The sequence below is a fragment of the Equus quagga genome, chromosome 11 (genome assembly GCF_021613505.1).
Source record: "Equus quagga isolate Etosha38 chromosome 11, UCLA_HA_Equagga_1.0, whole genome shotgun sequence".
NCBI classification, from domain to species: domain Eukaryota; kingdom Metazoa; phylum Chordata; class Mammalia; order Perissodactyla; family Equidae; genus Equus; species Equus quagga.
This window is the reverse complement of record NC_060277.1, coordinates 68,930,927-68,953,215: the sequence shown is the minus strand read 5'-3', so window position 1 is coordinate 68,953,215 and position 22,289 is coordinate 68,930,927. Positions and strand designations below refer to the sequence as shown.

Below are 22,289 nucleotides of genomic sequence, written 5' to 3'. Positions count from 1 at the left end.
AGAGGAGGCGCTCGGAGCCAGAGAAGGCCTGGTTTGCCTACGCCCCCCTCCTGGTGCAGAAGAGACAGGACCGACTGGGCACTGGTGTCCTAACCTGGTGCTCCCTGCCTTGCCAGGTGTCCCCCATCCTGGGCATGATCACAGGAACACTCATCCTTGTCCTGGTCCCGGCCACTAAGAGAGGCCATGCCGACCAGCTCGGGGGGCAGCTCAAGGCACGGACCTCGTGGCTCCGAGACATGAAGGCCCTGATCCGGAAGTGAGTGCTGCTGGGAGGGGTCTGGTGGGAGGAGGGAGGGGTGCTGAGATGAGAGGACCCATTCCCCAGCATGGTGGCCCACCCAGCACCCTCGGCCAGACCTCCCGCTGTCTCCACTGCCCACAGTGCTGGGATTGACATCCTGGCCACTTGCGTTTATTATTCCTGAGGGCTGAGCCCTCACCCCCAGAGCCCAGAAGGAGTCGGGGAGAAAAGGCTGCCTCCTGGGTCCCGACCCTGGGTTAAGTGTCGCCGCCTCGGCCTCTCCCCAGCCGCAGCTACGTCTTCTCCTCCCTGGCCACGTCGGCCGTGTCCTTCGCCACAGGGGCCCTGGGCATGTGGATCCCGCTCTACCTGCACCGCGCCCAAGTCGTGCAGAAGATGGCAGAGACGTGCAGCAGCCCACCCTGTGGGGCCAAGGACAGGTGGGGCACGGCAGGGGGCGGGGTGGGTGGCAAGGGATGCTGGACGAGAGCGCCAGCCCCTCTGCCCCAGCCTTGGCAGCCACCAACCTGTGCTCTGCGTCCTCTGTCCCACAGCCTCATCTTTGGAGCCATCACTTGCTTTACGGGCTTTCTGGGTGTGGTCACGGGGGCAGGAGCCACGCGCTGGTGCCGCCTGCGGACCCAGCGGGCTGACCCGCTAGTGTGTGCTGTGGGCATGCTGGGCTCTGCCATCTTCATCTGCCTTATCTTCGTGGCCGCCAAAAGCAGCATTGTGGGGGCCTATGTGAGTGCAGTGGAGGGTGTGAGGGTGGTGGGGGGAGCTGGGCCTGGCCCAGGAGGCTCTGGAACAGGAAACACAGTCTGACTCGTGGGGCCCTCCCTCCCTGTGGGAGGCTCCAGTCCTCTGCCTGCCCCTGCTTTGTGCAGGGCCTGTCCAGGGCTCTGGGGGTCCTTCAGGGCTGTGGGCATGGCTTGAAGTCTGTAGATAATCCACAAATTCCTCATGGGCCTACTGCCAGGAGAGCGGCCCCACAGAGAGGTGGGAGGGTTTTGGGGGCTCCCTGCCAGCACCCAGGGTTCAAAGAGCAGCCCGGAGCCACTGGTGGGTGGAGGGCTCCCTAACGGTCGCTCTGGTCTCTCCTGGACAGATCTGTATCTTCGTCGGGGAGACGCTGCTATTTTCTAACTGGGCCATCACTGCGGACATCCTGATGGTGAGGCAGGCCAAGGTTGCCTCGTGCTGACCCAGGCCTCTTGACCTCTTGGGTCAGCTGGGGAGGGTGGGTGAAGAGGCAGGAAAGCTGGCAGGGCGGGGGTTGGGGTGGGAGTGGGGGGGGAGGAAGGCATTCTGGGAAGGTGAGCCTGGAGGCAGGGAGGGGATCAGAGGTTTTGGGGTCTGCATCTGAAATCTGAGGGTTGAGCTGGCAGGAGGGATGGATGTGAGGATGGGGCGGGGAGGGGGATGTCTGGACGCTCAGGTTTGTGGCCCGGAGGCTGGCAGTGCCAGGCTGGCACGGAGGTGGTGCTGCCTGCCAGTGCTCCTCCCCCAGCGTCTGAGCTGCCATGGACCCTGCCCTCCCAGCTCAGCCTGGGTCCCAGGGCGCCTGCTGGGTGCCTGCGGCTGGGGCTGGGTGGACAGAGGCTGTCTTCACAGGGTCAACAATGGGCTGCAGACCAGCCGGCCAGGGACAAAGGGCCGTCTGAGCGCAGCAGGGGCTCATGTCCCTGGGCAGAGACGGGCGCAGCCTGGGAGGAACCGGGAGGGGGCTGTGGCCCTGATAACTTCAGCAGTCTGGGGGGGTTGGGGGGAGTGACACGGGGCCCTGTCCTTGGGGATCCTGCAAAGTCAGGGTCAGGAGAGGATTGGGGGAAGGGAGTACAGAGCACCTGCGTTAGGGAGAGTGTCTGGGAGCTGCCAGGCAGGCTCTGGGGCCGGGGAGGAAGGACTCCTCATGGGTTGGCCCTCAGGACGAGAGGGTGCCTCCATAAGGGACAGCTCAAGAGATCAGAATCTGCCTGGCTAGGGCCTCTGCTGGTCCTCTCCTCCGGGAAGCCTGCCTTGCCCCACCCAGCTTCCCTGCATATCTCTCTGCCCCACCAGGCCATGGGTGGGGACAGGTGGGGGGATCTGACACAGCTCTGTACCTGAGCATGGAGCCAGGTGGGGTGGGGGGCCCCGCACATGCCCTGAGTGAAGGGAGGGATGAGTCTGTCTGAATCAAGTGCCCTTGGCAATGAGCAGGAGCCCCTCCTCCGCCTCCCCTCAGCCAGGGGCAGCCCCAGCTGCTGACAGGTTTGGGTCCCAGGGAAACCATGTCCCATTTTAATAAGTGTCACAACCGAGCGGCTAATTATTCTTGGAAATGGGGTCACACAGTCCCATCAGATCCAGGTCTCCCCGCCCCAACCCATCCTGGGGTGCCCAGTGGGCACTGGCTGCTCTCACAGACTGTCCACAGGGCCTGGAACTCTGCCTAGATGAGGCAGCTGGAGCTCGGGCCCAGGGGCCTACACAGGGCCCCCCCACGGAGCTGGCTGCTGCCTGTCCCACTGCCCCTCTGCTGACCTTAGCCTGCCCCACTTTGGAGGTGCTGCCCCTGTGAGTCAGGCCTCCTTGGTCTGAGCGGGGTTCCTGGGGCCCAGCAGCTCCCGGCTTTCGGTGCTGGGGGTGCCCATGGGTAAAGTGGAGGCTCTTCCAGGCAGGGTCCTGCTCCTCCCCCAGTCCCTCAGCCCAGGCCAACCTAGGCCTTGCCAGGTCCTCATGGAGGGGGGACCAAGATGGGTCTTTAGCAGCGAGGAGATGAGGGCGAGAGACCCTTGGGGTTCTGGTCCCTGCAGTGCCTGACTCCCTGTGTGATCCCTGAGGAATGTCCGCCTCTGGGCCTCAGTTTCCCTTGACCACTGTGCTTGGCTCCCCACCAAGAGCCAAGCGCAGCCCCTGAGGCACGTGGTCCCACGAGTTGGAGAGCAGAGGGCCTGGCTGGAGGGAGGGGCGCGAGGAGGGAAGGGCCCAGGAGACGGAGGGGTCAAGACACCAGGGCAGACTGAGTCTGAGGGTATGGGGGCTTCAGAGCGTGGTGACCCCAGGGATGAGGCCAGGTGGGGGCACCTGGCTCCTGTGGCCTCTGACCTGCCGCCTCTTCTGCAGTATGTGGTCATTCCCACAAGAAGGGCCACCGCAGTGGCCCTGCAGAGCTTCACCTCCCACCTGCTGGGGGATGCCGGAAGCCCCTACCTCATCGGCTTTGTGAGTACCCTGGGGGCGGGAGAGGCTGAGGTGGGTGACGGGCTTCGGGAGGTGGCCCCGCCCTGATGGTCACCCACAATCCTCACAGATCTCCGACCTGATCCGCCAGAGCACCAAGGACTCCCCGCTCTGGGAGTTCCTGAGTCTGGGCTATGCCCTCATGCTCTGCCCCTTCGTCGTGGTCCTGGGTGGCATGTTCTTCCTCGCCACTGCTCTCTTCTTCCTCAGTGACCGGGCCAAGGCTGAGCAGCAGTGAGTGGGGGTGGGGGAGGGCCTGCCGCCTCGGCCGTGACAGCTTCCGCCTGGGGTGGTTCCAGGGTGAAGTGGGTGGGTCACCTGGCCGAAGGGGTCCCTGCCCGGCCCCCACGGCTTCCTGTCCTTGTGACGCCGCCTCCGGCTCACAGGCTCCGTCACACACGCAGCGGTGGCTGGGAGCCCTCGGTGGCCGGGCTGTGCCTGGCGGTTCTGGGCCTGGGTCTTTCTCTGCAGTTAATGGTTTTCAGAGCTGGGACCCCCTCTTCTTCCTTTTCCTCTCATTTTCTGACTTCTTTCTCCTCTCCTCTTGACTCCTGTCTCTCTTTCTCTTCTCCCCACCCCTGGGCTCTCCCACCTCCCCCTGGGCCTGACGAGGTCCCTGCCCAGCACGTCCTGTCAGCCAGCCCCCGTGATGCGATGCGCCAGAGCAGTGCCCGGGCCGGGCCCCCGCTGATCTGCCACCTTGACCCCCGCCCGTCTCTCCCCCAGGGTGAACCAGCTGGTGATGCCGCCCGCATCCATGAAAGTCTGAGGCGGTGAGTGTGAGTGGGCCATGGGTGGGGGGCTGGGGCTGGGCCTCCCTGTGGGAGGGAAGGGCCAGGGCCGGGGGAGAGGGAGCACAGCACAGCGCTTGGGGCATGTTCTGAAAGTAGGAGCAGCTCCTCCTGAGTCACCTCCTGCCTTAGCACATCCCACCAGTCCTGGGTTTGGTCTTCCTCCTGAAATGTTGCCCAACTGACTGGTGGATCCATGGGAGGGGGCAGGCTCCCTCTTCCAGTAAATCAGCTCCCCCTTCCTTCCTCAGAAGGGCTGGGGGCATAGGTCAGGGCCGGGGCTGGCCAGAACTGCCTGCTGTCCCGGATTCTGTCTCCTGATTCCTCCTGGAGGTGCCAGGGGCCAGCTCCTTCCTTGACCTTCCTCTGGGCCTGGCCTCTGGGGGCTGTAGCTTCCCAGCAGTGTGAGACCCAAGGTCACTGCCCCCATACCCCGGCCCCAGTAGACCTACACCCTTTCATGCCCCCAGAGCCTAGAGAAAGGCCTGTTTCTCCAAACAGCAAGGAAAATAATGAAAAGAGGGAAGCTGGAATGGCCCCTCCCAAAGGCCCACCTCTGACCTCTAACCCTCTCCCTCCAGGTGCCACTGGGATAATGAAGAACCATTGCTCTCACCTAGTCTGGGAGGTGTCCTATGGCATCCTGGCCCTGCTGGGCTGTCCCAAAGCTTTCTGTGTGACCCACAGCGGGCCACTGGCCCTCTTTGGTCTGGGACTCCTGAGTGGCCGTGGCTCCAAGAAGAGGCTGTGTCCTCAACTAACCTGGAAGGCTGTCAGTGCTGGAGCCACATGCTTGGACAGACTCCCGGCCCCAGGGGCCCAGGGAGAAGACGGCCCCTAGTGGGTGCGTGGGGAGAGCCTGGCCTGACACCAGCTTATGTGATCCTGGGCAAGTCCCTGCCCTCACCGGACTGCGGGGCCAGGGGGCTGGACTTTCCCACGCAGCTTGCCAGGCATGGCACCGTCTACAGCTTAGAAGACCTACCAGCTCCTGGGCCACCCAGAGAAGAGGTGGCCCAGGCCTTAGAGTGGCATTTCAGGCTCTGAGGCTCCCCGAAAGGCCTGCTGTGCGAGGACCACAGCCTTTCAGCTGGGCCTCTGACCTTGGGGACATTGGACTCAACCTGGCAGAGGTGGGCACTCAAGTCACTGGGCACTTCCCAGCCTGGCTGGTCACTCTGGAGGACATCTGTCTCCACTGCCTTGAGCTAGCTGTCTGCTTGGAGGTCTCCCAAGTGGGGACCATCCCAACAGGGAGCTGGCATCACCAGGGGTGAAGGCCCTGGTGGCAGCTACATACCACCTGTACCCCCAGGCTTTGAGATCCTTGGGGGCTGCCCACTCCTACAGGGCTCCTTCCAGCCCTTGCAGCATTTCTGCTGTCCATCTCCTCCCTGACTCCCCCCACAGAAGCCAAGAACCACCTCCTGCCCCCAGGCCGGGCCCTTTCCAGGAGCAGAGCCCAGGGGACTATTCCCAGAATCCATAGGGCAGTAGCCAGGGTGCTGGCTGCCAGAGGAAGCAGCCATCCACCCAGCTTCCTGTCCCAGGGAATAGCCTGGTGGAGGTTGAGGCCCACCGGGCGAGGCCAACACCCCAGAGCCACCTCCAACCAAACGTTGGCTGCTGTTGCTCTCACGCATATTTCCACACAGCCCACCACTCCCCCAGCCTCTGACCGCCCCATGCTCATCCTCAGCACCACACCAGAGAGCAGCTGCTAACTTCACACCAGACCCCTGTCCCCTGGCAGAGCTTATCCTAGCCTCCCTGCTCCACTCCCTCTCTGCAATGTGCTGGAATCACGGTGGTTCTGGTCTGGGGGCCCCTGCGGCCAGTAGGAAACCCTGAGAGCCAGCTTAGACAATGCTTTGCCCCATAGTTAGTGGCTGGCGTGGCTTCAGTGGTATGTAAGCTAGTGGAATACCCACTCCCCGCCGAGCTCTGGGGCACCCTGGGGGCCTAACAAGGGGGTGGGCTGGGGGAGGTATCCCCCGAAGACCAGCCTGGCCTCCACTCCCACCCCAGCCTCAACTGGGGCCCCAGCGATGTTTTCTTGTTGTACAAGAACCAGGTCCAAGTGTTGCCTCCTCTTCCTTCCGGAAGCCAAACTGCTCCTTTATTTTTTAGAGCTGCTGATTGTGAATCTCAGAATCTTAAGAGAGAAACCAAATAGACTCCTCTTGTAAATAAACCTATTTAAATCATGCCCTGGTGGCTCCCACAGCAAAGCAGCCCGGGGATGGGGGGACATGAGGAGTGGTCACACGTGCGCCCAGCCAATGTGGGCGACCCACCTGAACATGAGCCCTGGCCCACACTGCCCGGAGCCAAGGTCCCAGCTCCACACAGGTCAAGTGTGTGCCGGCCAGAGAGCAGAGGCAGGGTCCAGCCCAGGGCCAGGGTCTCTGCTCCCCCTGGGACCAGTGGGAAAGGGACCAGGCTGTGCTTGCTGTGGCAGGACTTCCGGGCAGGCTGGCAGCAGACCGACCCACTCCCCCCAGTGCCAGAAGATAGTACACAGTGGCTTGTTTATTAAAATCATGGTGGAAAAAATAGGAGTCTTCAGGGCAGATGGGGGAGAGGGCGAGGGGCTGGGCCTGCCTTCAGGGCTTTCTCCCCTTCCTCAGCTGCACTTTTTTTTTCTTGGCCCCACTCTGGAGGAGGCTGGGGCTCCTGCTGGCCAAAGACACTCTCGCCTTTTTCCGTGGCAGCATGGACTGTGGCGACTTGCCTGAGACACACTCTTTGGGGAGAGCCTTCTGATGCTCCTTTATGTTGGCAGGCTCTGTGAGGGGGACAGGAGTGGCTCCATTCACCTGGGACAGCTTCCGTTTTTTTTTCTGCAGCTTTGGGGTCTTGGCAGGAGTACTGGGGCTCGTGGCAGGGGGGTCTGGAGCTGGACTCTTGGCAGGCTCCATGGGGGACACGGGAGTGGCTCCATTCACCTGGGACAGCTTCCGTTTTTTTTTCTGCAGCTTCGGGGTCTTGGCATGGGTGCTGAGGCTCGTGGCGGGGGGGTCTGGGGCTGGACTCTTGGCAGGCTCCGTGGGGGATACAGGAGTGGCTCCATTTACCTGGGACAGCTTCCGATTTTTTTTCTGCAGCTTTGGGGTCTTGGCAGGGGTGCTGGGGCTTGTGGCAGGGGGGTCTGGGGCCAGACTCTTGGTGGCAGGAGTCCCATTCACCTGGGACTGAGCTGGGACCTTGGCCTTCACCCTGTTCCTCCTCTTCCTGCCAGTGCTGGGGGGCTGGTTCCCACTGGTGACTGCAGGCTTGGTGGCATCCTGTTGCATGGTGCCCTCCGACTTACGTTTTTTACGCTTCTTGGTCTCTGGCAAGAATCCCTTTTTCTTCCGCTTCATGCTAACGGGGCTCTGCGTGGCACTGGGGACTTCCTTGACATCTTTCTTCTCTGACTTGGGGCGCCTGGGAGGAAGTGAGCAAAGTTAAGGAAGCGTCCAGTGAGGGCAGGAGTGACTGCCACCTCCAGGGTCCTGTGGGACCCAAGCTGCCCAAAGCTACCATATCCGAGCACGTGCAGCCCAAGGGTCTCTCCAGCCTTCCCCAAGCTGTGGTCCCCTCCCCGGACGTACTGGACTCCAAGGGTCTTCATGGCCTGCCAGTAGAGGTTGTGGAGGCGGCCAGACCCGGTTGCGCGTTCTCCCTGCTGCAGCCTCGCCTGTCGGCTCTGCAGCACGCCCCGGACGGCGGTCAGGTCCGTGGTCAGGTTCTGCAGAGGGGCAGAAGGCTGTGGCTGCAGTGGGGAGGGGAGGCAGGGCCTCTCCTCAGCCCTTGGTCCCCAGTCCTCCCACCTTTGCCCACTCACTGTCTCTCCAGTGACCCCAAGCTCTCTTCGGGACCCTCAGCCACTCCTTCTGCCTATAAATCACCAGTCTCTCTCACCTCAGGAGAAAAAAAGAGCCCCAGATGCCACCTTCATTCCCCCTTCCCACAGCCAGAAGGCCCGCTCTCCACCTCCTGACGTCCCACTCTTCCTCGCTCAGTGGCTCTGGCCGGCCCACCTCTAAGGGCACCATGCGATGGCCTCAGGGCTGCAAAAGCCCTTCCCGTCTCACTCTCCCTGCCAGTGGGTTATTTTTGAAACCCAGTGACTTCCAGAACACCCTTTTCTCCTGGCTTTTTACTACCAGGCTGACCCCTGTCTGTCAGGCCCACCGGCTGTTCTGCAAGGCCCCAGCCCAGGCTCGGCTCCTCCCTCCAGCAGCCTTGGGCAAGCTCGCCCTGCCCGTGGGCTCCAACCAGTTTCTATGCTAAAGACTCCCAGACCTTTCCCTCTGGGCCAGACTGGGGAACCCCTCACCCGGAGCTGTCTCCTGGTCCCACCTGATGGCCCATGAGCATCTCAGGCCCCCGCACCCGCCTGGAAACCTGGGCTTCTTCCTAATAGCTGCCCACGGGGAATCTTCCTCCTCTCCTCCCATGGTCTGCCGCCTCCCGCCCCGTCCCAGCCTTCTGGCTGCAGCGCACCCTCATGCCACCCTGCCACGCACGGCGGTGGCACTCTCCCCTCCCAAGCGGATCTCCTTCACCCATGGCTCTCCAGCCACCCATATAGAAACTGCCCAGATTCCTCACCCAGCCACCCGGAACCTGCCCCACGTGGCCCCCACCAACCCCCTAGCCTCTGCTCAGACTGGCTCCTCTGTGTGCTGGTGACGTCCCTCCGCAGCGCCAGGCTCACCTCCTGGTGGACGGTCCTGAAGAGGACGTTGAGCAGCTCCACCGAGGACAGCTCCCTCTGCTGCTCCGACTTGGTCTGGGCCTCACCCAGTGTCCGCAGGTTCTAGGGAGAAGGCGGCCAGGCTGAGCCGCTCTGGAGGGCTGGCTGAAGCCTCTCCATTTCCCGTAGGAGAGACCAAAGCCCCGAGGGAGGACACGTCTCCCGGGCAACCGGACACCACCTGAGGCTCAGGAGCCCGGTAATCCTCGCGCCTTGGTTCCCAGAGAACTGCACCTGATGGGGGTGTGGGAGGGGAGCTCCGGGGCCATTACCTCAGTGACCTTCGCCAGGATCTGGCCAATCAGCTGCTCCCACTCGGGGTCCTCAAAGCACAGTCTCAGCTCCCGCGTGGGCAGGGTCTTCTGGAGCAGCAGGCAGGCCTGGGCCTGGGGTGGGGGAATGTGGTCACCAGAAGCCTTGGAGTGCTGTGGCAAGGCTTAGGGGACCGCAAGGGGACCCTGAGAGCTCTGGGAGCCTGCTGGGCACCGAGGGGCCACAACTTCAGGCTCTCTGTGGGGGCTGCCTGCTGCTCGGGGTCTGACCTGCCTGGGTTGTCACCACAGAAGCTCTGGGCCCCTTAAGCATCTGTTCCTGTGCCCTCTTTTCAGGCAAGTGGGGGAACTGGGACCTGGGGGTCAGCAAGGGCTCCCGGCTAGATAGAGCTGGCAGCCCCTCAGGCTGAGACACTTCCAGAGCCTCTGACTAGCTCAGTGCCATCTTCCTCCAGCCTCCACAGGCCTGTCCCTGTCAGCCTGGCACCTGAACCAACCGCCAGGGGATTCCTCTGTGTAGGCTGGAGCGTGAACTCTAAGGAGCCGAGGGCTCAGGCCACACGGGCAGTGGCAGCTGTGGGAGCAAATCTGCCCCTCCCCTGCCCCCAGAGCTACTCTTGTGCCTATAGGAGCAGGGGAAGGGCTGGCAGGTCAGAGAGGCAGTAGTGGGCCACCCCTTTCACCCCTATCCCTTGGCCTCACAAATAGCCAGCTAGTGAGGAGTCAAGTGGGAGACCCCGAAGGCCTGGGCTGGGATCCGGAAGTCCCTCACCTGATGGCGGGGCCGTGTCTGGCCTGTCACATGCTGGACCATGACGGGGAGCAGGCTCTTGCAGAGCGCCTAGGGAGGCAATGACAGGGCTGGGAAGTGGGGACTGGGCTGAGCAGGCGCCCCCAGGGGTGGGCTGTTACCACACTCACCGGGTGCCGGGAGAAGAGGCTGAGGAACATGGGCACGGTGAGCGGGCTGTTGCGCTTGGTCAGGAAGGAGCTCAGCGCTGACGAGTAGACTGGGGTCACGAGGCTCAAATCAAAAGAGCTGGGAGCCTGGGTCACGTGAGAGAGCTGGTGTGATGCCAGGGAGAGGGGTCCCTGGTACAGGGGCAGAGGCTGGCTGCCTTCAGAAGGCTGAAAGGTGGGTCCTGCGGGAGTCATGGCCTCAGCTCCCCACCCGTGAGATGGGTGGGGGCCCTGGCTCACTCACCTCTGGGCCCCTGGGCTTGGTGCTGGCGTCAAGGCCAGCCTCCTCCTTCCTCTGGGTCTTGTGGACGGACCCGTGAGCACTGTTGCCCTTCAAGACCCGCAGGAGGTAGAGGGAGGCATTGAAGTAGTAGAGGGAGATGGAGGAGTCGGCCTGGTGGCCGGCCTGCTGCACCAGCCGCTCCACCTGGCTGTACAGAGTCTCCATGTAGTTGCCCACGTCGTGGCAGTAGTGCCGGGAGCGGCACAGGTGGTGTCTGTGGGGCAGTAAGAGGCACAGCTGGTGCCAACGTTCCCTTTCCACCCCTGCTCCCTGCCAAGCAGAGCCCACCCCAAGAGCAGGGACCCTGAGTCCCATTTCACAGGCAGGGAAACAGACATGGAGAGAAGGGACCTGACCAGGGCTGCCGAGGGAGACACAGGACCACCCACGGATTTGCCAGAGGGGAAACCGGCTCTTGGGCTGAGGCTGCACCATCGGCCAAACGCCCCAGACCTGGTCCACATCTCCCGTCTGCACCTGTCTCTTGTGGGACAGTAGCTTCCAGACCCTTTGCAAGGCACGACCAGGGTCTGTGTGCTCAGAACCCAGCGTGGCCCCGCAGGGCTGGGAACAGAGTCGGGACGAGATTCAGGACACTCAACAGAGTCAACGCTGTCCAAACAGGTGGCAGGAGAACTAGGCGAGAAAGTGTGGCCTGGGGCTGGCCTGGGAGACAAGCTAGCGTGCACTGTCCATCACGCCTCCCCATCCGCCCTATGCTGTACTCTCGGCACCCCAAGTCCCCTGGCCTTCGTCTCCCTGACCTCTGTGCTCCGGAGGGAGGGCAGGCCTGCACTGTCTCCTTGCCGTCTCACTGCCATTGCCTCCGTGCTGGGCTCCCTGCTCTGGTACAGCCCACCCCGCCACCCCACCCTGCCCACGTCTTGCTGAAAACACCCCTGTGGCTCCCCAATAGTGCTAGAGTCGATCTACGAGGCCTCTCATACTCCAGCTGCGTCTGACTGGCTTCCATCTGGACCCGCCTTTCTGCCCTGCCTGTGGGCTCCAGACCTGATGAACTCTACAGCTCCCAGCACTGCTGTCACCTTTCCCAGGAGACTGGGTTAGGTGCCCCCACCACTCTGTGCTTTCAGTATCTCCTATCCACCCCCTGCTATAGTCCCAGGATGTCTCTGTTGGACGCCTGGTCTGGTTTCCCAAGTGCAGTGATCCTGAGGGCAGGGATGGGACTGGGGGACCATGGGTCTGGCACAAAGCTGGTGCTAAGCATCAAGGACGGTGTGAACTACTGAGTGCCATGTGCCCCCAGGGCAGAGCAGCGATTCTAGAGTCAGGTGGGCCACTTCGGAATCCTGGAGCCCTAAAGGCCTGGTTCTCCTCTGAGTGTTAGTCTGGGGTCTGTCCAACAGCCCCCGCCGCGCCCTGCCCCGTGCTCACGTGAAGATGCGGGCCGTCTTGTGCAGGAGGTCCTGCTCCTGCTTGGTGCTGCTAGTGCGCATGCTGCGCCGGATGATGTTCAGCAGCGGTTCAAGCAGCTCCAGGACCAGGGGATTCTCAGGCTGCTTGGTCACCAGCACTTCGATCAGATCCAGGACCTGTGGCCGGGACGGGTTGGCTTAGCCAAGTGTGGGAGTGTGTGCAGAGGGTGGGGGTGGGCTGTGGAGGACAATGGTGGTGCTCTGCGGCTCTCAGCCTCACCCTGATTTGGAAGTCTCGCCGGAGCATCTTCTCCTTCTGCAGCTTGTTCTTCTCATCTTTCCGCGCCTGGATGCGCAGTTTCTGCTCAGCAAAGAGGCTGGCAAGGTTCTGGTCCAGGGCCATCATGGCCTCATCCCCCAGCTCCTCATCGTCGTCCTCGCTATCCACTCCACCCTAAAGAACAGACGCCCAGTGAGCAGCCTGGCCTTCTGTGGGCAGATGCAGGCAAACACAGACAGGTCGGGGAGCCCCTCCCTGGCTCCCACTGCTCACCAGCGCCTTCCCTGCCTGCAGCACCGCCATCAGCTGCTCCCGGAAGCCCTGGTCCACGTCTCCATCCCGATCCTCCTCATCGCTCTCCTCCTCGTCACTGTACTCCTCATCCTCCGAGTTTTTGTTGTCCTCGCTGTCCTCACTCTTATCCTGTGGGTGGCAGGTGTGTCACACTTCCCACTGCCCACCGTGTGTCTGCCCACCCTGCCCTGCCCCTTGCTGGCAAGTACCTCCACATTCTCTAGCTGCTTCTCAGAATCATCCATGACCACCACATTGTCGTCCTCGTCCTGGCTCTTCTCAGGGTTCAGCACCTGAGGGGATTCCCAGACAGCTGGCTCATCTGTTGCCCTGGCCCCTTAACCCTCCTCAAACCACTGGGCTCTCCTGACCACACTCCCTGATCGTGCCCCATCCAGTCTTCACCAAAAGGTCCCATTTCAGGGAGGTAAATGGAGCCCAGGAGAGGCGGCCACACCCTCCAGTGCCCAGGGCCAGCACCTCCTGGACAGACCCGACGAGGCCAAGACACGCTCGGATCAGGCCTGCACAGCAGCAGTTTGAGCGAGGCCCCCACCCACTCCGCAGATTAGAACAAAGATGATGGGGTGACGTGGCAGCCCCGGTGCCGCCCAGTGCTTGGAGAGCCCGGTCCCGGCACCCACTTCCCCAAAGGCCTCAACTCACATCCAGGATTAGCTGCAGGGCACGTGGAGTCAGGTGGGAGCAGATGTGGCTAAACACACTCCGGGCCACCTGGCGCATGAGGTGACTAGGCTGGGCCAGGAGGGCCAGCAGGATCTCCACCAGCACCTCCACCCACGGTGGCTCCTGGGGGTCTGCAAGCGGGGAGAGGGCTGAGCCCGGGCAGAGAACCGCCAGCCATCCCGGGTCCCTGCTGTCCCCAGGACGTGCCCCGCCTGCCCCGCCCCAGGGGCGATGACCCACTGACGGCCTTGGAGCGGGTCCGACGGGTCTTCTCCCCCAGGCTCTTCTTGATGCAGGTCTGGATGTCGCCTAAGAGGTCGCAGCTCTCTGCGGGGGACTGTGGGCAGGACAGAAATCAGGGGGTAACCCAAGGAACAGCTGGCATCAGAGACCTAGAACACTCCAGCCACCAGCCTGCCTTAGCCAGTGTCTCTCACAATCCAGAATGGAGGACCCCGCCAGACCCCAGGGGGCAGCCCAAGAGCAGATGACCTCTTACACCTAACACACAGTCATAGGATCTGAGAGCCCTCAGGGAACATGGAGCCCAACCTGCCCATGGACGCCCAGTGAGGCAGAGCCTGACAGGGACGGCCGGGTTACGGCCATAGGGAGCCAGCAGGCCCCAGCCTCCCGATTCGTAATTCTAGATCACTCCCCCGACACCTGACTCGGCGTCACAGAGAAAGAACTGAGAACCGTTAGTTTTAATGAACTTAGCTTATATTAATTAAATTTAAGCCAATTTAAACCCAACTTGGGGATAAGCCCAGACTCCAACCGCCAACCAGTGACTCAGGGGGGGCCCTCTTGAAAACATCCTGTGTGATCTATGGTACCAAAAGGGCAGGCTATTCCCTCATAATGCAGTGGGCAGCTTCGACGTGTGGCCCAGAGGTGGTAGAGTGAAGGGCTGGAGAGGAGCCCAAAGCCCTGGCCATCTTTCATCCAGGCGTCTGGACACACCCGGGTTCCAGTCAAGCTCAGAGATCCCAGGGTCTACAATAGGCCCCAAACGTGCCCCATAATCGTCACGACCTGCTGCTATCAGAGATGCACTGCCACGGATGCGAAGGACATCGTGGCCAACACTGCCCACACAGCTTGTCCATGGGCTGGACTCGGGGTCCCTGAGGCCTGGAAGCCCAAACCGCAGCCAAGAGGCCAGAGGGAGAAACCGCGAGCCCGGTCTACTCAAGCGCCTTAGGACCCAAAGCAGCCCCGTAGGAGCCTCATGCAAAGCGAGAGGAAAACCTCTGGAGAAACCAGGGTTCAGAGTTCATGAGAAACCACGAGGGGCAGAAGAGTTGCTGGCACTAAGGTCCGAATGTGGCCAAAACCTCTCAGTGGGAAGTAGAGAAAGGGAGACAGTTGGTTCCAGAGAACCTGTTGTTAGAAAGCGCGAGTGACGCCGTGAGCAGTATAGCGATGGGCAACGAAGCCGGTGCTGGGGAGCGACGGAGGAAAACCTACTAACCTCAACCCATCACCATCGATTCTGGGGGGGGGTGAGTTAAACAGAAAAATCGGGGCCCCTCTCCTAACGGACCACCAGCACAGAAGCAGCTGACCCGTGGGGGCCAGGTCTGCCAGAGGAGGGCCCTCCCGGGAAGGCGGCGCTTCTCCTTTACAGCCCGCCTCGGTCTGTAAAGCATGTTTGGACGGCCTTGGGGGGCAGTGGAGTCAGGTCCCCATGTTTGATCCCAGCCAACAGCCTGGGCAAGTGACTTAGCCTGACCTCAGCTGCCCCGCCTGACAGACAGGAGGAAGCGCCTGCCTCACCGTGTTGGGGACTGGAAGCAAGAGACGACGTGTGGAAAGCTCTGGACGTAGCTGGTGCCCAGTAAGAAGATGGAGTGATTTTTTCTCTGGCTGTAATTCTACCCAGGACCAATCAGCCTAGGAAACCTGCCAATTTCAACTCCCTGGCCGCTCACAGCTTGTCCACGGGCTGGACTCAGCCCTCAAGCCTCTCAGGAGGAAGCCTGACACGCCCTAGACAGCAGGTCCATAACCCCCTCCCTGCCAGGCCGCTGTACCTTGAAGAGGTGGATGCCCACGAGGAGTATCAGGTGCTGGAAGGCAGCGGCCTTGGCCTTGGCCTCTGAGGAGCGGGCCTCCAGTTCCTTCAGAGTCTGCAGCATCCTGGGATGAGGATGGGTATGCTCTCAGGGCACTGCTGCTGACATCAGACCCCAGAGTGTCCTGCCCATCCACTGGAAACCCCGCCCCCCTCACCGGTCCCAGGCCTGGCGCTGGGGTGGCGTGAACGGCGTCAGGGCGGCCACGTTGCGGCTGTGGTTCAACAGCATGTCTGCGAACTGGACCAGGCGGTAGGTCCAGGGCTGCCCATCCCGGGTCTGCTCCGGCGCCTGCCTGAACTGTGTGCTGAGGGTCTGCAGCAGGCTGGGAAGGGTTGGGTCGCGGTCACGGGCTGGGCTAGTGAAGACAGCCACCTGTATCCCCCCCCACACCCAGAGCCACTGGAACTCACGGGGCCCCTGTGGTTTTCCCAGCTTAGATGTGGAGAGAGCACATGTCCTCAAGACCACTTTCCCACCTGGCTGGCCCACCTTCAGACCTCCCCCGAGCAGCCCCTGGCCCACCTGAAGAATGCCCCGCTGACGACCTCTCGGGCCCGGCTCTCCAGAGGGAAGGAGAACCGCTGCTCAGTCTCCGGGATCTGTGGGGTGGGCTTCTTCGTTTCAAAGAATGCGTGGAAAAAGCAAAACCTGGGGAAGGTGGGAGAGTAGCCAGCGCTGCCTCAGGCAGGGCCATTTGTTTTTCCCAGCCCCTCCCTGGACGGCAGCACTGAGGGCATGGTGCCAGGGAGGAGGGAGCCACTCTGGCGATGAAAAGGAGGGGACGTTTCGCAGGTCTGGATCCCAGCTGAACACAGCTTGGCCCAAAGTGGGGCAAGAACCAGGGCCCTTCCCTGGGAACCAAGACAGGCACGAGGCTGTGCAACCTCAGCCAAGTCACACCATCGCTTCTGCAGACGCACGGCTGCCCCGTCTCGGGGGACTATGGCCAGGGCTGAGGAGCAGCTGGCAAGAGGAGGGTGGTGCCGAGGCTTCCCTGACACCATCAATGTGCAAAAGCTGCCTGCGGAACACGTGGAGCTAGCCAGAGCCTCTCAGGCCCCCACAGCCCCACACTTTCTGGCTCCCACGGCATTTCTTTAAATCCCCTTCTGTGTGAGGGACAAGAAAGGGTGGCCTGCTCCCCACGGGTGACTTGACCCCAAGGCTCTGGCTCCAGGGGGATCCAAACTAGGACTAGGCAAGAGGGCCCATTCTTGGCCCCCCACCCATGGGGAGTTGGGGCTCAAGCACATCTCGCACCTGGCCACCTCCTCAATCAAGGCCTCCTCCTTCTCCACGTGCACATTGTCCACAATGCTGACCAGGCGAAGGATGATCCACTTGCGTAGCCGGAACACAGCTCGCTCAGGCCTGCGGGGTAGGAGGCGAGGTCACAGAAAACACTGAAAGGTGGCAAAAACGGTACTCCTTTGCCCTATCTTGCAGACAGGAAAACCATGATCTCCCCACTGCTTATCACAAGCGTGGGACCATAAATAAGAAAACTGAGGCCTTCTTTGAGAGCTAAGGCTCCCCTCCTCCCCTCCTGTGGTTTGGCAACAGGACGCAGTGGGAAGGAGAGCCCAGGCTTTCGGGCTCAGCGAGCCCAGCCCTGCACCCAAGGGCCCTTCCCTGCCAGGCCCACTCACCCATGCAGTGAAGCGTCTTGAGCTTTCTTCTGGTTGTTGGTGCTGAAGTCCACCAGGGACTCCAGGTCGGGCTGGAGAAACATGTCCCGCAGCCAGGCCACGTAGCCCTTGAGGGCGGGGGCACTCAGGGACTGCACGACCCGCCAGAAGGTAGGCACGACCGGGAGGCCCTGGTTGGTGATGGACGTGAAGGCCACCACCACGGCCAGCTGCCGCTCGGGGTCATCCCGGCAGCCTTCCAGGAAGGCTCCCACGTACTCATTCATCTCTGGGGCAAACTTGAACTGGTTCGGGAACTGCAAGAGTCAGGCATAGCACTGGGGTCACCAGCCTGGAGGGGTCCAACAGTCCCACCAGCCTCTTCTGCAACAGGTTAAACCAGGGCTCAGAAGCCCCCTAGCCGTACACAGCCAGGCTGCGGCACCCTCCCGCCCTAACGCTTCTGTCCAGCAGCAAGGCCTGCCTCCATCAGACTGCTCCAGCCTCCACACCTCTGGCCCCAGAAGGCCCCTCCTGGCTGCCTCCCACTGGATCAGGAGAAGCTGTTTTCCAGGCTTGAGGCAGGAAGGAGCAGCAGCTCAGAGTCCACACTGGGCCATCAAACCGCTGTGTGTTTAAGCCCCACTTCTGCCAGCTCCTAGCTGTGTCATTGTGGGGCTCAAAACCTGCCACCTCTCAAGTGCTCACTTCGTGCCAGGTTCTGTGCAATGTGCACCCATGCAGCAGCTTATTTAACCTCTGTAACAACCCTCTACACTGGGTCCCTTTGTCATTTTCCAGACGAAGAAAATGAGGCACAAAAACACCTAGAAGTAACTTCTCAGGGTCACAGGGCTCCAAGCAGTGCAGCTGGGATTTGGACCCAGTTGGTCTGGCCTCCCAGTGCGCACTCGTGATCACAGATCTACACTTTCTGAGCCGGTCCCTTACCCAGGAACCGGGGACAGCAGCTCTCGGGAGCCGGCTGTAAAGATGAAATGCAGGAACGCAGCCGCACTTCCTGTGTGCCGTGCGTGTTAACATGCTCATCTTCACAACAGCTCTGAGCAGATACTGCTCCTCTTGTCTCACGGACAAGGACAGGCGGGCACAGGGAAGGGAAGCCAGCTGTGCCAGGTCCCACAGCTAGCGAGCGGTGGAGTCAGGACCAGACCGACAGTCTGCTCTGGGGCCTCCAGGCTCTTAACCACCAACCGATTCTCCTGTCAAGCGCTTAGCTGAGTGTGGGGCATGCGGAAAATGCTCCAAACGTCAGTGATGATGGCTAGTCTCACTGTAACACCACCTGGGGGTGGCGGGAGGTCTGACGGACTCCTGGCTGTACAGGCCTCTGCTGAGGGACCTGAGGGCAGAGAGGCTGACCTTGCCCAAACTCCATTCAGAGAGGAAGAGAGGAGACGGGGTTCAGGCAGCTGACTTTACTCAGAGGGAAGAGACACCCAGGTCCCAGGCCCCTGCCAACAGCACCTGTGCTTGCCCTCCCAGGCGGGGCCACTGAGGTAGGAAGACCACTGACACCAGAGCAAAGAGCAACCCTCTTTTCCAGAAGCTGAGTGACGCCTGAGGCGGCCCAGCCCCTTTCTTGGCAGGAAGCATCCTGGTTGCCAGGCCCTTTATGGCAGTGTTGGGCTGCAGGGTGCGGCACCCACCTTAGCAGTGACCAGGTGCTCCCCATATTGTCGGATCAGGTCCCCCCGCATCACCAGCTGCAGCTGCTCCTTGGACAGTAGAGGCAGGGCTGCGCCCAGCAGGCGGAAACACAGGTAGCTAAGGGGCAGAGGACAGAGCCTGGTCAGAGCCCTCGGCTCCCCGGGTGGACTGCCAGCCCAGCCCCATGTAACAACTGAGGCAGCGGAGTGCAGCGCAGCGAGTGCCACACGCACCTGGCCGGCCAGAAGTGCTTCTTCAGTAGCCCTTGCTCCACGACTTCCTTCCAGAACCGCGGGAACTTGTCCTCCTGAAGTGCCAGGTGGAGCAGGTCCAAAGCCACGGTGGGCAGCCTGCGCTCCTTCTTCACAGAGGCAGCGGCCATCTTCAGGACCGTCACCAGTCTGCAGAGGGGGCAGAGGGGACTCAGGGGGCACCTACCAAACCGACAAGGGCCAGGGCGCCCGGGGTAGCAGGGACACCCCCAGGCTGCACTGCAAGCCTGCTGACGGCCAGCTGCAGCCCCATGGCCCCAGGGAGGGCCCACCCACCCAAGTCCCTCACCTGGGGATGTTCTCATCTGAGAACAGGTTGACCGATCCCATCAGCTTCTCGAGCTCTGTGGGCACCTTCTGCTGGGCCAGGAGGAAGAGCTGCAGGTGCTCAGGGGAGCCAAGGACTGAATTCAAGTCAGCCTTGAGGACCTTCGGCAGGACCTCCTGCAATGTGGCCTCTGGGACCTGGAGTGGGGAGACAGGTTGAGGAAGGGTGGCTTCCTCATGGCATCCTTTGTTTTTCCCCCTGGGGTCAGCCCTCTGGGTTGTTCCACCTGCCAGGCTCCCATGAGGCCCCTGGCAGTGCCAGCCTGAGGCAGCAGAGCTACAATCCACCTTGCTGGGCATCAGAATCACCAGAGGGCCACTTGTTACAAATCTCAAATTCCCAAGCCCCCGGAATCTGAGTTTTCAACAAGAACCCCGCTGATGCTAACCGGCGCAGGGCTACCCTTTTAATTATTCCTCTTTCGGGTTTTTCAGGACTAACCTATTTCTTACGCAAGAAACCCCAAATGGAGAGCTAGGATTTGAACCCAGGTCCTTCTGGCTTCTGCAGCCTGGACTGTGCAGAAAGCCCCTGCCTGGGAGGTGCCAATCTCTGTCTTTTCCTCAGGAGCAAAGGATTCTAGGTACTAGCCTACCTCTATTTTTCAAGTAGGGCAGTGGGGGCCCCTGAGGGGTCAGCTCTGCCGCAAACATGTTTAATATACTTGCCGCACGCCAGGCGCTATTCTAGAACTGCACTGCCCAATATGGCAGCCACTGGCCACACGTAGCTACTGAGCACACGGAATGTGCAAGCCTGAATCGAGACCTGCTGTACATGTAAAATACACACCGGGTTTTGGAGACTTAATGTAACAAAAAATGTAAAATATCTCTACAATGTTTCATATTGATTGTATGTAGACGCATTAGGCTAAGTGGAATATGTTACTAACTGCACTCGATTCTTTCTACCTTTCCTAAGGTAGTTACTAAAGATGACAAGTTACACACTTTTATATTTCTATGGGATAGTGCTGCTCGAGAGTATGAACTCAGCCTTCTCCATGTTTCTATAACAGGGAGCGCTGCCCGAGGTCCCACAGCTGGTCAGCCCGCACGTACCTCAGAGAGGATGTCCACCAGCGCCTGCTGGGGCTGCTCCTGCAAGTGGTTGTAGTACTGGGCCAGGGTCTGGAGCAGCTTCACGGACTTCATCAGTGCCTCCGAGTCCTGGTACCCACAGAGGGGGAGAGGGTATGAGCAGGGCATGCCACTGACCCCCAAGGCAGTCCCCATACCCTCTGTACGCCCGAAGCTCTTACCTTCACCAGCCTGCCTGACTGAAAGAGGGCTAGCACCCCAAACAGGTTTGCGAAGAGAGCGGGTCTCATCATTGTCTAGAAAAGGATTCCAGGCACCAGTGAGAAGGGCCGGAGGATTCCCCACCCTGGGGCTGCTGACCTCCCTAGGCCACCAGCTCTCACCTTTTTAACTTTCTGCAGGTCATGCTTCTCTTGGATCTGCTGCAGGATGCTGCACAAGGGTATGTCTTCGAAAGACTGTAACAGCTGCCAGGAGTTGTGGCAGAAGAGAGAGAGGGGTTCAAGGAGTGGTCCAGCCACACCGCAGCAGACCTCAACTCCCTGCCACTTCTCCCTTCAACTTCTGCCCAGGGGCCTTGGGCCCTGGCTCCCACCCCAAGCATGCCTCTGAAGCTGCTCACTCTCCTCTGAGCAGTGCGGATGATGAGCTCTGCTGCTCCACTGCAGCTGAATCTTGCCTCCCTGCCCCATGCCCCCTGGGGCTCAGAAACTACCTCCTTTGGCCCCTAGGTTGCTAGACTGAGACTCCCAGACACTATCCCCACAGCCTGCTCTGAGCTCCTCCCAGGCTGATCCTAAAGGACTGGATCTTTATTGCTCTTCCAGTGGTCCAAGTTCCTCAGCCTAGTGCTCCTTGCGGGGCAGAGGGCCCTGAACCTTGCAGATATAAGGGAACGCATCCCAAAGCTTACTACTCCCAGTAAATGTACCTAAGAGGCCAGTCAACCCATGTACAAAAAGGAAACTGCTCACTCTCCTGCCCCACTTGCCTGGGCTTCTCTGCAGACAAGCCTTGCTCACACTTTCTCCACCTCCACGTGGGGACGCCTCCCATCAGCTCAGGTGCCACCCGCAACTTCTCCCTCGGACCACTGGCTCCTCCCCTGCAGCAGAGACATCTGCCCCCCTCACCCCTCACCGTTTTGACCAGCATGGCTGGGCCCCTTCCCCGGAGCTACTAGCTCACCTGTGCCAGGGCCAGACTGTAGCAGGGCCGGGCGGTTTCTCGCCCGACCCCGAGCCCAGTGATCAGGCGCTTCAGAGCATACTTCATCTCGGATCCCTGTGAACCAAGCGCATCCTCCGGTCGACCAGTGAGAAAAACCGTCCCGCACTCGCCCACTCCCGCACCCCGACCGCGCTCACCTGGGCATCCAGGTTCGCGATCACGTGCCCCCCCCCAGCCCAACTCTTGGAGCCAGCCGCCACATCTTTACCGGGATCTACGCGGACGCCTGCCACCATACCTGTGGCCTTGTGCGCAGATACTCCAGCAGCTTCTCCGTGGCCTCAAGCCGCGTCTCCTGCTGCGGCTTCGCAATGTCCCAGAAGAAGTCCAAGAACTCGCGACTGTGCTTCAGCAGGCCATGCGGGTCGGCAGGCCGGGCGCCACTCTTTGTCGCCACTCCCAGGGACATGGGCTCTGCGACGTCCCGACTCTCCATCTCCGCCATGCTCCCCGAACACGTGGGCTCCGAAGACAAACTCTTCCAGGTCAGGTCGCGGCGCGTGCGTACTAGATTGGGTCGCCTGGGAGGCGGGGCCGGGCCGGGGGCGGGGCCTAGGGGCGGGGCCGGCCCAGTTCGCTCTGCTCTCGCTCCGGGAGATAAGTGTGGGTTTTATTCTGTGTGTGGTGGGGAGTCATTGGAGGGTTTCATGCAAGCGCGAGCCTTGGTCCCATTTACATTTTTAAAAGATCGTTCTCCCGTTGTGTGGGGGATGGATTGTAGGAGCGCGAAGGCAGAAGCAGGAAGCACAGTTAGAGACAGTGGTGGATTGGCCAACGTAATACGGGAATAGGTCGGGTTCCAGCTAACTTGGAGCCGGTAGGGGGGTGATGGATATCGGGGGAGAGGAAAAGAGAGGGATGCCAGGTTTGGGGC

The 22,289-nt window shown here is 61.2% G+C and overlaps 2 protein-coding genes across 5 annotated transcripts in view; one reads left to right on the top strand and one right to left on the bottom strand.

Annotated features, from left to right (window-relative positions):
• SPNS2 (SPNS lysolipid transporter 2, sphingosine-1-phosphate) overlaps positions 1 to 6,469 on the top strand; it is a 36,070-nt gene extending 29,601 nt beyond the window's left edge. The window contains exons 6-13 of one of the 3 annotated variants that reach the window (XM_046674973.1): positions 117 to 259; positions 532 to 684; positions 799 to 988; positions 1,353 to 1,418; positions 3,353 to 3,451; positions 3,540 to 3,703; positions 4,196 to 4,242; positions 4,842 to 4,976. In XM_046674973.1, the coding sequence (XP_046530929.1) occupies positions 117 to 259; positions 532 to 684; positions 799 to 988; positions 1,353 to 1,418; positions 3,353 to 3,451; positions 3,540 to 3,703; positions 4,196 to 4,238 (858 nt within the window). In that variant the 3' untranslated portion in view covers positions 4,239 to 4,242; positions 4,842 to 4,976. Of the gene's footprint in view, positions 1 to 116; positions 260 to 531; positions 685 to 798; positions 989 to 1,352; positions 1,419 to 3,352; positions 3,452 to 3,539; positions 3,704 to 4,081; positions 4,243 to 4,841 lie in introns of those variants that run through there. The other 2 variants (XM_046674972.1, XM_046674971.1) reach the window with 2 other exon arrangements.
• Positions 6,470 to 6,773: 304 nt separating this feature from the next.
• On the bottom strand, positions 6,774 to 21,898 carry MYBBP1A (MYB binding protein 1a). 2 transcript variants are annotated; one of them, XM_046674969.1, is made up of 26 exons: positions 21,654 to 21,898; positions 21,374 to 21,469; positions 20,569 to 20,652; positions 20,407 to 20,481; positions 20,207 to 20,314; positions 19,104 to 19,279; positions 18,776 to 18,943; positions 18,542 to 18,659; positions 16,893 to 17,188; positions 16,504 to 16,614; positions 15,766 to 15,891; positions 15,398 to 15,565; positions 15,199 to 15,304; positions 13,400 to 13,496; positions 13,139 to 13,290; positions 12,682 to 12,765; positions 12,452 to 12,601; positions 12,179 to 12,352; positions 11,918 to 12,075; positions 10,481 to 10,733; positions 10,198 to 10,323; positions 10,049 to 10,117; positions 9,277 to 9,390; positions 8,966 to 9,067; positions 7,857 to 8,017; positions 6,774 to 7,689 (listed from the first exon to the last, which is right to left on the bottom strand). In XM_046674969.1, the coding sequence occupies exons 1-26, from the start codon at positions 21,858 to 21,860 to the stop codon at positions 6,867 to 6,869; spliced, it is 4,302 nt and encodes a 1,433-aa protein (XP_046530925.1). In that variant the 5' UTR covers positions 21,861 to 21,898; the 3' UTR covers positions 6,774 to 6,866. The 2 variants fall into 2 exon arrangements, with proteins under 2 accessions (XP_046530925.1, XP_046530926.1); XM_046674970.1 differs by having other exon boundaries at positions 7,857 to 7,993.
• Between the last annotated feature and the right edge of the window lie 391 nt (positions 21,899 to 22,289).

What these genes read in the sequence shown, in the direction of transcription:
- MYBBP1A (XM_046674969.1), bottom strand. Translation starts at nt 21,860, where the DNA reads ATGGCGGAGATGGAGAGTCGGGACGTCGCAGAGCCCATGTCCCTGGGA. An exon ending in CAGCGCCAGGCCTGGGACCG is followed by an intron (nt 15,305 to 15,397) that starts GTGAGGGGGGCG and finishes TCCTCATCCCAG; the next exon opens with GATGCTGCAGACTCTGAAGG. An exon ending in ATGAAGACCCTTGGAGTCCA is followed by an intron (nt 7,690 to 7,856) that starts GTACGTCCGGGG and finishes ACTTCCTCCCAG; the next exon opens with GCGCCCCAAGTCAGAGAAGA.